Consider the following 13,557-nt stretch of genomic DNA (forward strand, 5'->3'; position numbering starts at 1 on the left):
ATCTTATTACTCACCTCCATAAATTAAAATAAGGATGTATGACAGCTGAGTGGGACTCTAAAATATACACTGAAACTCTGACCAATGTGAGAAAATTTTACTCGTACGTGACTTGTTTTAGCTATTGTGGTCCATTTAGAAACTTTGCCATGTGAAAGCGAACCACACCAAGAACAAAGAGCAACAATATAGCAATTTTAATCCCTGTTTCGAAACAAAAAAAGAAAGAAATAATCGATTCACAGGTGTAAAAGCACCCTAAAATTCTGCGTGCATATACCATTTTTGATATAGACCTATAGACTGTTTTCACAAAAACATATTGTTTTTGCATTTCACAGCAAACAGTATGTGTGTAATATTTGGTTTTTAAATAAAAAAAGTCTTAAAATGTAAAGTACTTACAAAAAAAAACATCCTATAATGTAAATAATTTGTCATTTAATAAGAGTATGTCAATAACTCAATTTTGATAAAAATGTCAGATAGAAATATAGATAATTCTACGGTGACGATATTTTTATAATTTGCATTGAGACAATGACAATGATTTTAAGAAACATTATGCTTTGTGACTGAATTTCCAAAAGTTAGCGTATTCGCTAAAACTCTCCATCATGTAAATGAATTGGCAAAATTTAGGTAAAATAAAAATAAATAAAAGTAGTATGTTTTTATATGTTTATTCTGAAAATACCCTCTGGTATTAAACCAAAAACTTTCAAAATATCTACATACATAAATACTTCAATAGTTGGGAACATACAGTACAGTAGCAGGACTGACAGAGATGCCATTTAAAGTGGTTTGTAAAACTGGTTTGTGCACCAAGTATTATTTTAGCAGGATCTGCTTTTCACGGTTTCCTGATTGGCGAGACTTTGTTGCAGAATTATGTCGTTTACCCACCAGAAACCTGCTGTAAAACATTTTCAAATACCAAACATAGTTTCAACAAAACCATATACCACTAACTTACACCTAAGCAGACCTAATGAACAGTACTGCTAAAGTGTTTATTTGTGATACAAAAAAAAAAAGAAATCCCTTATGGATGTCATGTAATGACGCAGTTTTCTCACCATCTCATTGTAAGTGGGGTTGCATGTTCGTCTGGCTGCTTTTGTCTTCCTTTTGCTGGTTTTCTGAGGGTCTGGTAGGAGGTACAGTTTGACATATGGATCAGGATCTGTTCCATCCTGCAAAGGTTGCTAGAGGAGGATCCATACCACACTGGTGAGCATCAACTCAACATTTCTTCTACACGTGCACTTACTTTTACATATATACTGTGAGTAATACCAGACACTCACCAAGCCTCTAATGTGCATGACCATAATGAAAAGCTTGTCACTCTTGTAGAGAACCGACAGTTTCACTTCACCTGCCATTGCACCAGGCACAGGAGCCCAGGACACATCTGGAGGAAAAGAAAAGCTGGATTTAGTGTGGTCAGACAGGTGTGTGTTTGGTTTACAATGCACATTAAAGGTGGATTAGGTAAATGAAGTAATTGGATTTCCAGTGTTCAGACTGACAAGGCTGGAACTTGTTGAACAGTGACCTTTATCACACATCAGATAGGGTGACCCGGCAGGCGCAACGGCTGCCACACTGAAGCTTTTACTCACAATGACTCTTTTAATTTTTAACCCACAGTGATAAATTGTCAACTATTGAAGCATTTACACGTGTTTTTCAAATATCCATATAAACTGATTTTATTACAATGGACTAAAAACCACCTTCCTAAAAGAGTTTCATATATGCACCCGGTTATATTGTGGTTATACTGTGTGAGAAAACAGCTTATATTATTAACACAACTTGCTGTTTGCAAGGGTAAAACTCAACTTTTTTATTGTTATTGTGAACTAATCAATTAAAAAGCTATGTGGAAAAAAAAGATTTACATAACATTACTGTTGATATTGTATAAAACTAGGGCTGTCAAAAAATCGAAGACATCAGTTAAATCAAACAAATTTTCACCAGATCATTTAAAACAAACAAAATTTGACTACTTTATACACTATTTTGCTTTGACCCCAGTTCTGGAGCAAGGCTATTATAGTTAAAGCAAACAAACAAAAAACATTTTCGTTAACTAAAATTAAAATAAAAACGAGAGTACTTAAAAAAAAAAAAAAAAAAAAAACTAGAACTGAAACTGTATTGTGTACATACAAAATTAACTGAAACTAACTAAAATTAGAGCAAATACATCCTTTGTTTTCATTTTTGTAAATGTATTTAATACATAAGCCTAATGTATGCCTTTTAGAAGTAAATCTATTAACTTTGCTCTGCCAGGTGTTTGACCCTTATAGCACCTCAAAATCTGTAATCTTGATGCGATTGGCCAGATCAAGCCGGTTCTTCTCCAGTCATCTTCACTATTGCTCCGCGACAAAAACAACGAGTGGGCATAACAGCAGCATGGTGACAGCATTAAATACAGAGACTTAAAATGATTAATTTAACACATTTATGCCCAATAACAGGGTTATTTCTGTATTAGTGATTGCGATCAAATCGTGATCAAATCACGATAATACTGCGCATGCGTGATTGAGTGAACCGAACACAAACAGTACATGACAGCCTGTTGTGACTGAACTAAACTTGAACAACTGAAGCGCGGGTAAACTAAGGCCTTAAATTTGAAAATTTGGCAAAAAAAACATGTTTATTTCATAACAGAAAGACATAATGGACTTTAAGTGAATCATGTTTCAGTTGGGTTGCAAAACGTGATTGGTGAGAAACCTTTTAGATCATGGTGATCATGACATTTTGATTACTGACCACATATTTTTGGTATGTTGAGTCCTAACATGGGAGGATTGTCACTATAGATTCATTTCACGATTAAGATCCAAACTTCCCATCACTACTGTGTATTTAACCTCAGAAGCAGCCTTGCACACATATTGTACTTAGGGCTGCTATCTTGTGGGCTGTTGTTTTTTAATTTGAGGATGGGTTTATGGTAGTGTTCATGTGTCCTCTGAATAAATGTTTCAAAATACAGTTGAAGTCAGAATTATTAGCCCCCCTGTATTATTAGCGCCCCTGTTTATTTTTTCCCCCAATTTCTGTTCAATGGAGGGAAGATTTTTTTCAGCACATTTATAAGCATAATAGTTTTAAAAATGTATTTCTAATAACCGATTTAATTTATCTTTGCCATGATGACAGTAAATAATATTTTACTAGATATTTTTCAAGACACTTCTATACAGCTTAAAGTGACATTTAAAGGCTTAACTAGGTTAATTAGGTTAACTAGGCAGGTTAGGGTAATTAGGCAAGTTATTGTATAACAATGGTTTGTTCGGTACACTATCGAAAAAAAATTAGCTTAAAGAGGCTAATAATTTTGTCCCAAAAAATGGCTTTAAAAAAATTTAAAACTGCTTTTATTCTTGCCGAAATAAAACAAATAAGACTTTCTCCAGAAGAAAAAATATTATCAGACATACTGTGAAAATTTACTTACTCCGTTAAAAATTATTTGGGAAATATTTAAAAAAGGGGAAAAAAATCAAAAGGGGGCTAATAATTCTGACTTCCAACTGTATGTATCTTTGGTTGTACAATATTTATTCTGATGATCTTGCACCTAACAAATATCCTTATAAAAAAAAACAAATACTGAAACTAATAAAAACTAAACTAAAACGAAGCTATTTCAAAATATAACAACTAATAACAACTAGTAAATCTACCTTTAAAAAACTAATCAAAACTAACTGAATTTAAAAACAAAAATTAAAAATGAAATAAAACGTAAAACTATAGAAAAGTCCAAAACTATTATAACCTTGTTCTGAAGAGATGGTCTAATCAAAAATGAAAAGTATGCTTGATTCTATTCATCAGGAATTTATTAGATTATAAAAACTGTGATCTCATGTAGCAACGCAATTAAAGAGAGGAAAAAATTTACATTTATTTTGATTAATATATTAAAGTGCAGAAAAAGTACATTTGGATTTCATTGAAGACCCCTGTGCCAACTCATGTCAGAAAGCACTGACCTAAAGTTGAGTGGTTGCAAACGCATTGCACTAGTGGTATAAGATAAGACTAATGATGACCAAGCACTGGGTGTGTCCCCTAGTCACAGCCACAGTCACATGGTCTGCAGCTGATTGGCCCAAACGTCCAATTCCTTTATACTAACTCATGGTGATTTACTGTAAATGGCAGAAAACTGCACGACCTTTGAATCTATCATATATGAATCCATAAAGTGATTCATATGATGTGTGTGTGGGTGTGTCTAACACCAAAAAGGAAAAAAACAGACCTGTTGGTTTATGTAGTGTATTGACAACATTTCCCACACTTCCTGCCCGCTCGTCTCTTGGTAGGGGGTGAAAGAAGGTGTAGATCAGGTCACACTGAAAGAGGAGAGGGTAATGTTACTGACTGAAGTTGAACTCATAAGCAGGAACTAAAATAGGCAAGTGTACAGTCAAAGCAGTACTATGGATGTCATGTGATCCTGATGCATCCTGCAAATGTACAGCACAGTACAGTACAGGAAAAGTGAAAGCGTACACGGTTTGGCAGCTGGCACTGCCACTCCTGTCTCAATACTGATATAGGCCTGTGGGTGGACTGTTGTTGAAAACGTGCGTCTGTTTTCACAGAACATGGAAAGTTTCCAGGAAGCACGTCAGTCAAATTAAACTACTAGTCTGAAACCACATTCTATTGACTATTATGCCATTCAGCTATTAAAGTATTAAGCACAATGGAAGTGTGGTTAGTGATGAATGCAAGCATGAATTTAACAAATGGCTTTCATTTTCAGTCATAAAAGTTTAAATAAATTTAAAAAATGTTATTATAAAACAACAATTGTATATATTAAAAATAAATATATATATAATTATATTTTATATTAAAAAACAAATAAAATGAGACGCATAATTTTTCAATTTTGCTAATCAGAATAAACATTTCATAAGCAAATAAACAGCTCATCAAAAATTGTGTTTCACAGGAATAACCCATAAAAATATATTAAATTGAACAGTTAGTGTAAATCTTAATATTTAGCTCAAATAAATGCCATCTTAAAAAGCACCATTCAGAAAATTTACCAACCAACTCTTTTGATTGGTATTGTATAATTCAGAATTATGAAGACCAATGATGAAAGTGGGGTCAAAGGTTACCTGTGCCACCTCTTGAGCAGCATGTATCAAATGCCAAACATATCCATTTAGCTCATCTTTCCTCCTGTCTGCCAGGGCCTCCCCTCGAGAGCGACCAATCACAAAGCGGCTGGGGAAGCTGTGGGAAAAGCCCATTGAGGGTCAGCGTGAATTACATGAAGAGAACTAAATTACACAAGGAGAACAGACAGTATAACAAAATACACCCCGAAGGATCCTGAATCTCCGCAAAGAATATTATTTTGTCAAAAACTGTCTGGCTAAACATTCCATGGCATAATACATTGATCTACTGTGAAAAAATGTTCAATGACCAGCTTTCTTTTGCTTTCATAACTTATCCTACACTGATTTCAGGCTAAATATATCCACGGATAACAGAACCCTCTATTATTTTCCACAGAAGTCATGAGTTTTTTCATCTCACTTTAGGTCAAGGTCTGTGATACGCATTCTGTGAGCACTTGTTTTTTTCCACATTTGTCAGTTTTGACACTGTACCTTGGTAGTTTTGAGGAAGGGAAGATGAGCTGCAGTTTACTATGAAGTTCATTAAACTCCTCAAATGTCCTCTGGACCAATGTTGGTGAGCCCTGCTGACCTTCCCGCTCCACTTTTACAACATAAGACTGCATGAAAGGGTGAATGTGAACATTAGAGCATGTATATTAATTATTTTAGTGCATCTGAGTAAAATTTAAATGCATAAGACTTACGTAGCCTTTGCTTGGAGAATAGGTTTTGATGTGCCTGCAAACAAACAGGCTGCGAATCACACCGTCAGTCTTCATTGTGTAGACGCGTGGTGCAAATGACAGAACAGGACGCTCTTCAGAGGACGCAAATTTCATTTGGGCAAGATTATGGATGAAGAAGTTGAGCTTAGTAGCCACACTGCCAAGACTGGACTCAATTAGCCTAGAAGAGAATTAGATTGAAGATAAAGGCCAGAAGACAAGTTGAATCGATATACAATGGCAGGAACCTATGAGCTCCTCTGTTTTCTTCCTGGTATTAAACTTTAAATTTCACAATTCAAATGAAAAATTGCAAGAAGAAAAGCAGTCTCCAAGTGTTCACCTGGTGAAGTGCATAGTGGCATCAGCTTCTGATTCATGTGGCCTCAGTGCATCATAGACATACTTCAGATCATCCACATCAGACAGCTCTGGTATTCCACTGGACAGCATCTGCACACAAACATTTGACAAGTTTAGGCCTAAAAGAAGCAATGCAATTCAAATAAGCATTCAAATAACCAAACCCTAAACAAATCATTGTTTAACATCACCACTGTGGGTACACACAACTAAAACCAAAAGTAGAAATAAATAATGAAATAAAATCTGCACACTCACCAGACCGAGCAGGTTGAGAAACAGATGTGCGTGTTTCCTGATGCGATTGTAGGCCTCACAACACAAATCTACAAAATCATGAAAACGACTGGATGGCTTGTCACCTCCATTGATGACATACGCCATGTCAGATGTAAACACAAAAGGAGCCCGGTCGCTGAAAAAAAAAAAAAAAGTGAGCTTCCAGCTAACTCTATCAAGCCTCTTCAACTGCTCCAGAATGCAGCAGCACGAGTTGTCTTCAATGAACCTAAACGAGCACATGTCACTCCGCTGCTAGTCCGTTTGCACTGGCTGCCAGTTGCTGCTCGCATCAAATTCAAAACTCTGATGTTTGCCTACAAAGTGACTTCTGGCCTAGCACCTTCTTATCTGCACTCACTTCTGCAGATCTATGTGCCCTCCAGAAACTTGCGTTCTGTGAATGAACGTCGCCTCGTGGTTCCATCCCAAAGAGGGAAAAAATCACTTTCGCGAACGCTCACGCTCAATCTGCCCAGTTGGTGGAATGAACTCCCTAACTGCATCAGAACAGCAGAGTCACTCGCTATTTTCAAGAAACGACTAAAAACTCAACTATTTAGTCTCCACTTCACTTCCTAAGCTGCAATTGCCTCTTTGAATATCACACTAATTGTACAAAAAAAAAAAAAAAAAAAAAAAAAAAAAAAAAAAACTACTAACACTTCCCTTCTTAGACTTTACAGACCTGAAACTTGCCTTTAGTACTTATTCATTGTTGCTCTTAGTTGTGTAAATTGCTTCCTTGTCCTCATTTGTAAGTCGCTTTGGATAAAAGCGTCTGCTAAATGACTAAATGTAAATGTAAATGTAAAATAATCAACAGTACAGATCTGGTTCAGCCCAAAAAAACATTCTCGTTCCATTTTGATTAATCTATGTGAACGTTTAAAGGGTTAGTTCACTTCAAAAATTATAATTTTGCTATTAAATATCTTCTCATGTTGTTTCAATTCCCTGAGACCTTTGTTCAACTACAGAACATAAATTAGGATATTTTAGATGAAATGAGAAAGCTCTCTGATCCTCGATAGACAGTAATGGTCTTGAGACAAGTCCAGAAAAGGAAGCAAAAATATTCTCAAAACACTCCATGTGACTTCAGTGGTTCAACTTTGTTCGCCAATGTCTTCCGTATCAGATTAGGTTAAGTGTTTACAACAGGCAATACAATGCATCCATGTTGAGCTGGTGACTCTAAAGCCGCCCTTCCACTGCATACGACAAGCGACAGACAAGCGACCAGCTGAGATGCATTCCAGTCTGGTTCAAGTTGGTCGGTGCGCGCGAGATGAGAAATGAGTTTATTCCGTTATTTTTTTTTTTTTAAGTCTGTATTAAAAAATCATTTCTATTCATAAATGAGTAACAATAAATATCATTTGTAATGCTGTCTCCACATTCCCTCCAAAATTTTAGGTCTATGAGTTTCTAGTATTCATTTATTCATTCAACCATGGTGAACGCACAGAGAATAAAGGCTCTTTTTGCACTTTATTTTGGACACACCGAGAATCAGCTTCTCTCCCATGGTGCACGACAACACTGAAAAATCTGTGCGATTGCCACAAGGGGGCATATTCTGCTAGTCATGTCCAAATGTTGTGTGCAGTGGAAAGGTGGCTTAATGGCAATACAATGTGCTGCCATAATTGTATTTACGTTTTTTTGGCCCACAAAAATGTTTTTGGAACTTTATACAATGTTTTTGCCTCCTTTTCTGGACTTTTCTTAATATCTCGCGACCATTTCTGTCAATGGCGGACAAGAGAGCTTAAGGATTTCACCTAAAATATCTTTAATTTGTGTTACGTAGATGAATGAAGGTCTCAGGGGATAAAAAAAACATGAAGGTGATTATTAATAACAGAATTTTTCCTTTTGGGTAAACTAACCCTTTTAACTCTCCTTGTTTCTGGACAAAATCTGGGTCAGAAAAGCTCTTTCAGTGCTCCTACCGTTTAATGTTGCCAAACATCTGTGCGTGCCCCAGGAACTTGCCAAAGTCAATGTGGAACATGTGTCCGCTGGTCTTCAGCATGATGTTGTCATTGTGCCGGTCACAGATGCCCAGAATGTATGTGGCCACACAACAACCAGCGCACGAATAGATGAAGTTCTCCACCGCCTGTAAAAAAGCAACAGAATTAGGTTTTAAACATATCGACACAACAAGGCCTTGAATCAACGAATCCCTAAACACATTTATATATTAAGATATGCAAAGTTAGAAACATGATGCAACCCAGCGCAACCATGCACTGGTGTATTTTTAAAGCAAAACAGTTTGCGTGGGCATTTTGGCTTAGCAAATTAGTCTTAATGCTGAATGAGGATAAGGGTATACAGTACCTTTTCATACTCCTCCTCAGTAGGGTTGTGTTTCTGCAGCCAGTCTGCCAAAGGCCGGTCCTTAAAAGAACCTGTTACTCCATGCTCAACCTGGATCTTCCTCAGGGTTTCTGCACTGGGAATCATCTCTACCATGCCTAGACAAGAGGAAAGAGGAGGCTTATTAAAATCACTTCCATTCGCTTCATTAACATTTCACATAATAGAATGTAAATATCACATTTTACACAGTTCAATCATGGGCTTTGTCTATATAAAATTAAATTAATATTTAATAAAGTGTATGTTTTTAATGTCATGTATTTGTCTATTAAAATACTATAAATAATAAATGTACATAATATTTAAAATATTAAAATCATTTTAACTGGGAAAAACTGTAACAATTTTTCTTTTATTCTGTTTTTGTCTTCCAGTTTTAAAACCTAACTAGTGTCATGTTAACAGGGCATGCAAACTGCCTCAGTCTGTCAATATTCTTGACCCTGATTCATTAGACACTGGAAAATAAACCTTAAAAAGTCAATACAGTGAGCTCTACAGTTGTACAACATATGTATTTGTAGAAGACAAACATTGGTGATAATTTCTGACATCTTAATCTCATAAAAGAAAAGATATACATTTACCTCTGCCCCGTCCGGTTGAGAAGCAGCGAAAGATGACCATCCTCATGTCAAGTCCTTCCTGAACCCAGATCTTATTCATGATGCGAATGATCTGCAACGTCAGCATGTCCTGTCGCAGGTCGTCTCCAGCCTGACAGTGAACACACAACACCAAAACAGGCCAAGATTACATCTGAAAAGTTTTAAGACACAACCATGTATTCATTATACAGCACAGACATGAGAAGGCAGTACCTTAAAGATGACATTAATGTTGTCTCCTAGATGATCCTGGTTCTGGAAGGACAGCTTGAGGGGCACTGCATTAGAGTTGAAGTAGGAGCACGACTACATGGAGAGAAAATAAGAGATATAACTGAATAACTCGTGTCTCAGCAACAACAACTCAATGAGTGTGTTTATAAGCATATTCTTATCCTGATTATGCTGGATAAATTGTCAATGCATGTAGTCATGTAAATATTTTTGTTCATTTTCCTTTATCGGAGAAATTGCTTTAGGCTTAAACTGATCATCAAAGATAGATTATGGCCCCTTTTAGCATGTAAATGCAGCAAATGCCTTCTGTCAGCTTATAACAGTGCTATTGTATGATATGTGACAGTAACATGTTCTTACAGCAGATGTAAAGCCCACTACACTGTTTATAGAAATAGGCTCATTTTACAATTCCTCTCAATTTTACGATTTGAAATTCCACTCAGTCATTCTGACTTTTAGCTTAGCTTAGCATAAATCAATAAATCAGATTAGACCATTAGCATCCCAAAAAAGTGGATTGTCTTTTAAGCATGTCCAGACACAGCAAATGTTTTGTCAATAAGAGAGGAGGAAATATACAAAAGTCAGATACTTTTGTGACGCAAAGACTTTTAAAAACATGTTTACATCATGCTACATATCTTGAGGAAAATTATAAGATTCCAGTTAATGTAGGAATGTAGAAATACTCTACATCAAATATAGCAATACTCTACTTTGGTTTTCATTAATTTATTGAATGATGTCGCAGGAGTTTTGAATAATGTTTTTAAATCACTACCGGGAGAAAGACTGATTTAATAATAAAGCCATTTTTTGTATTTTGTATTGTATATACAATGAGAGTTCTGGTTATTTCAATAAATATATATATATTAATAAGTTATCAATATATTGGTGACCTTGAAAACATGTGAAATGAGTGGATGAAAAGATGCATCCTCTAATTACTATACCTGTATGTTGATGCCCTTGACGAGCAGGCCTGGGTTCAGCGGAAGTCGACAGCTGCTGTTTATCGAGAAGAACTGCTTTACGTCATCAAGCCCTTCGCGGAGAATAGCCTGAACAGCAGACCAAAGACAAAACGCTGTTAATGTGCTGGCCAGACGCTCTGGAGAACACTAAAATGTCCCTGAGGGATCAACAATCAGTTTTTTGGCAGAGATCTGGACTTTCAAGCTAAAAATAGTAAGAGCAATAGAGATGTCTAATGAAACGAGAAAAGCCGGTGATTCTTAGACAATTGTGAGCATCAGAAAACCTGTAAGGCTCTGTTTACACAATTTTGAAGGTGAATTTAATAATTATAAAGCTGGAAAAAAAACAGTGGATAAAAATTGGACAAACCAACTGAGATGAATTAAAATAAAATAAAAATATTTAAAAATTATGGAATAAAACAAAAATTAAAAACTAAAGAGGCCAAATTTTATTTTAAAGATTAGGTTTGAGGAATCTTATAATATACTAATAAAAAAAACTATAGTTGTTTTTTTGTTTTGTTTTTTTAAACAAAAGGGTCAGAGTCAATAACTCTTTGCAGATCTTTTATACTCACAAACAGCTAAATTACACACTACAAAGATAAATGTAAAAAAAAAGACATAATGGGACAATTTAATAAACACCACAACAATATATAGAAAGCAACGGTGAAGCTGACCTGTCGGGATGAGGGTGACGCTTCTCTGACCCGCTGAGCCACTTTGGCCAGCACATTGACCAGCCAGCACTGACGATCAAACTCTTCCCTCAAACCACGACCGGAGCAGCAGAGCAGAGCCGCCAGCAGATACTGATACCTCACGCTGAACTGAGAGTCCTGGAGAGTGTCTTTCAGCAACCTACAAACACAGAGATGAGGAAACGGCACTGTTTGAACACCTTTTCGTTTAGAATCATTTTAAAAAGACTGCATTCACAAAGAGAAATCTCTGTCTGATGAAATCAATTTAAGTACTTTGTTTATTCTGATGAAACCTGAATAACATTTCAATTCACAATAAAAATATATGATCTTATTATGCATTAAGAAAATTGAATCTCATTGTGACATTTTTGAATTTTTCACAATGTGAAATAGTCTCAAATATTATTACAATTCAGTGATTTAAAGGATAATTTGTCGAATCGAATCTATTTGTTTCTAAAATAGAAAATGTACATGTGATTTTTATATTTTTTATGTCACAGAAACATGAGCAATCTCTGTTTTGATTAGTCTCATTACTTTAGAACTGAAGTTTTAGCAAAAATATTTGAAATAATTTTTTCAAATATAAAATTTAACTTGAATTTTTCATAAAAAGTACAATAAATTCCCCATTGGCGTACATTTAACATTTATCCATTAATATATTTAATATTACCGATTAATTATTATTTTTTCTTTTTAAATTACATACCAGTAACAGTTGCTATTTTCATGGCAAACCCAACATTTTCAGTACAAATATGTGTAAAATCTAACACTATTAATTAAGGCTTTCAATAATCTAATACAAATGACCTTATCTGTACAGCAGGTGGAGCTGTGAGCTGATTTCATGAAGCATCTATACCAATGCTGTATCTATGCTTGAAGAGTTTTTATATTCACTATGCATGCACATATATAGTACTAATAGATTTATACAATTTGCTACACAAACATTTTGATTTATACACGTAACTGAATAACCTGGATTGAAATATTAACTTGTGTGACCGTATTTCTCAGTTTATGTTCTCTATATAAGTGTTTTTAAGTATAATCTGAATTTAGAAGACGCACCAGAAGAGGTAGTGAGCAATGCGCACATCACCGATGGCTCTTCTCAGCAAAAAACGCACCAGGTGACTGTCCAGATAACATTCATACTTCAGTGCCTGGCAGAAACAAATGAGACAGTGAGGGAACAATAATGTTGGAAAGCAAAAAGTCAGACAGGTAGGACATAATCAGATCAGGGTCAATGGGAAAGGAGGCAATGGAGTGAGAGGAAATGAGAAATACAAGGCCTTTGTTACCTGCACCAGCTGAGGAAGAAAGTCCAGAAGTTCTGGGTCAGAGATTGAGTCCATCCACTGAACTGCCGTCCGCCTGCACTCCTGATCTGGAAACCTGGAATAAAGTGGATGTTAATAACAAATAAAATCTACTTTTATGGTGCTTTTTTGGAACTTGAAAGTCAGTGCACACTAAACTATATTAATGTATACATCTTTTTAAAATATGTTCAAAATAGGCTTTTACAATAATCATTTTTCAGTACAAGATGGTCGATCAAGGTTAAGGGATAGTCCACCCAAAACAAAACTTCTGCCATCACTTATTCTTGTTTTTCCTAGGATATAATAGCAGAGCACATTTCTCACGTTTCAAGTTTATGATAAATGTTTACAGTTTAGCTTTTCTAAGCACTGTGCTAAACCAGGCTATAAGTGTTCATGCTAGATGCATAACAGCAGTCATAAAACATCTTAGCGGTGTGCAAAATCAAGCAAAAAAAACATACTAGTGTTAAGCTAAAACATAAGCAGTGTAAGCAATTCATGCTAAGAGTCTGGTAAACAATGCTAGAAACATGACAACAATAAACAAATCATGCTAACAGTGTGCTAAATTATAAAAACAAACAACCCAGTATTGTGTTAAACCAGTTCAAACTACAGCACTGCAGCAGTCCATGCTAGCAATGGTTTACCACACATGCTAACAATTACTTTATAACGCTAAAACATGCTAGCAGTGAGGTACAT

General features: G+C 35.5%; 1 protein-coding gene across 6 annotated transcripts in view; it reads right to left on the reverse strand.

Moving 5' to 3' along the window:
- The window catches only part of pik3c2b (phosphatidylinositol-4-phosphate 3-kinase, catalytic subunit type 2 beta), an 84,749-nt gene that overhangs the window by 3,201 nt on the left and 67,991 nt on the right, over nt 1–13,557 (reverse strand). For all 6 annotated transcript variants that reach the window (XR_012387163.1, XR_012387161.1, XR_012387162.1 and 3 more), the window contains exons 17-32: nt 12,826–12,919; nt 12,590–12,684; nt 11,480–11,660; nt 10,770–10,877; nt 9,787–9,879; nt 9,553–9,682; nt 8,924–9,060; nt 8,530–8,699; nt 6,551–6,707; nt 6,273–6,382; nt 5,909–6,110; nt 5,694–5,821; nt 5,193–5,310; nt 4,316–4,409; nt 1,314–1,420; nt 1,083–1,211 (exon numbers count right to left, since the gene is read on the reverse strand). Coding sequence is in view for 3 of the 6 variants with exons in the window: in XM_073916727.1 (XP_073772828.1) it covers nt 1,083–1,211; nt 1,314–1,420; nt 4,316–4,409; nt 5,193–5,310; nt 5,694–5,821; nt 5,909–6,110; nt 6,273–6,382; nt 6,551–6,707; nt 8,530–8,699; nt 8,924–9,060; nt 9,553–9,682; nt 9,787–9,879; nt 10,770–10,877; nt 11,480–11,660; nt 12,590–12,684; nt 12,826–12,919 (2,053 nt within the window). In the remaining 3 variants the exon portion in view is untranslated. The remainder of the gene's footprint in view (nt 1–1,082; nt 1,212–1,313; nt 1,421–4,315; nt 4,410–5,192; nt 5,311–5,693; nt 5,822–5,908; nt 6,111–6,272; nt 6,383–6,550; nt 6,708–8,529; nt 8,700–8,923; nt 9,061–9,552; nt 9,683–9,786; nt 9,880–10,769; nt 10,878–11,479; nt 11,661–12,589; nt 12,685–12,825; nt 12,920–13,557) is intronic.

The sequence above is a fragment of the Danio rerio genome, chromosome 11 (genome assembly GCF_049306965.1).
Source record: "Danio rerio strain Tuebingen ecotype United States chromosome 11, GRCz12tu, whole genome shotgun sequence".
NCBI lineage: Eukaryota > Metazoa > Chordata > Actinopteri > Cypriniformes > Danionidae > Danio > Danio rerio.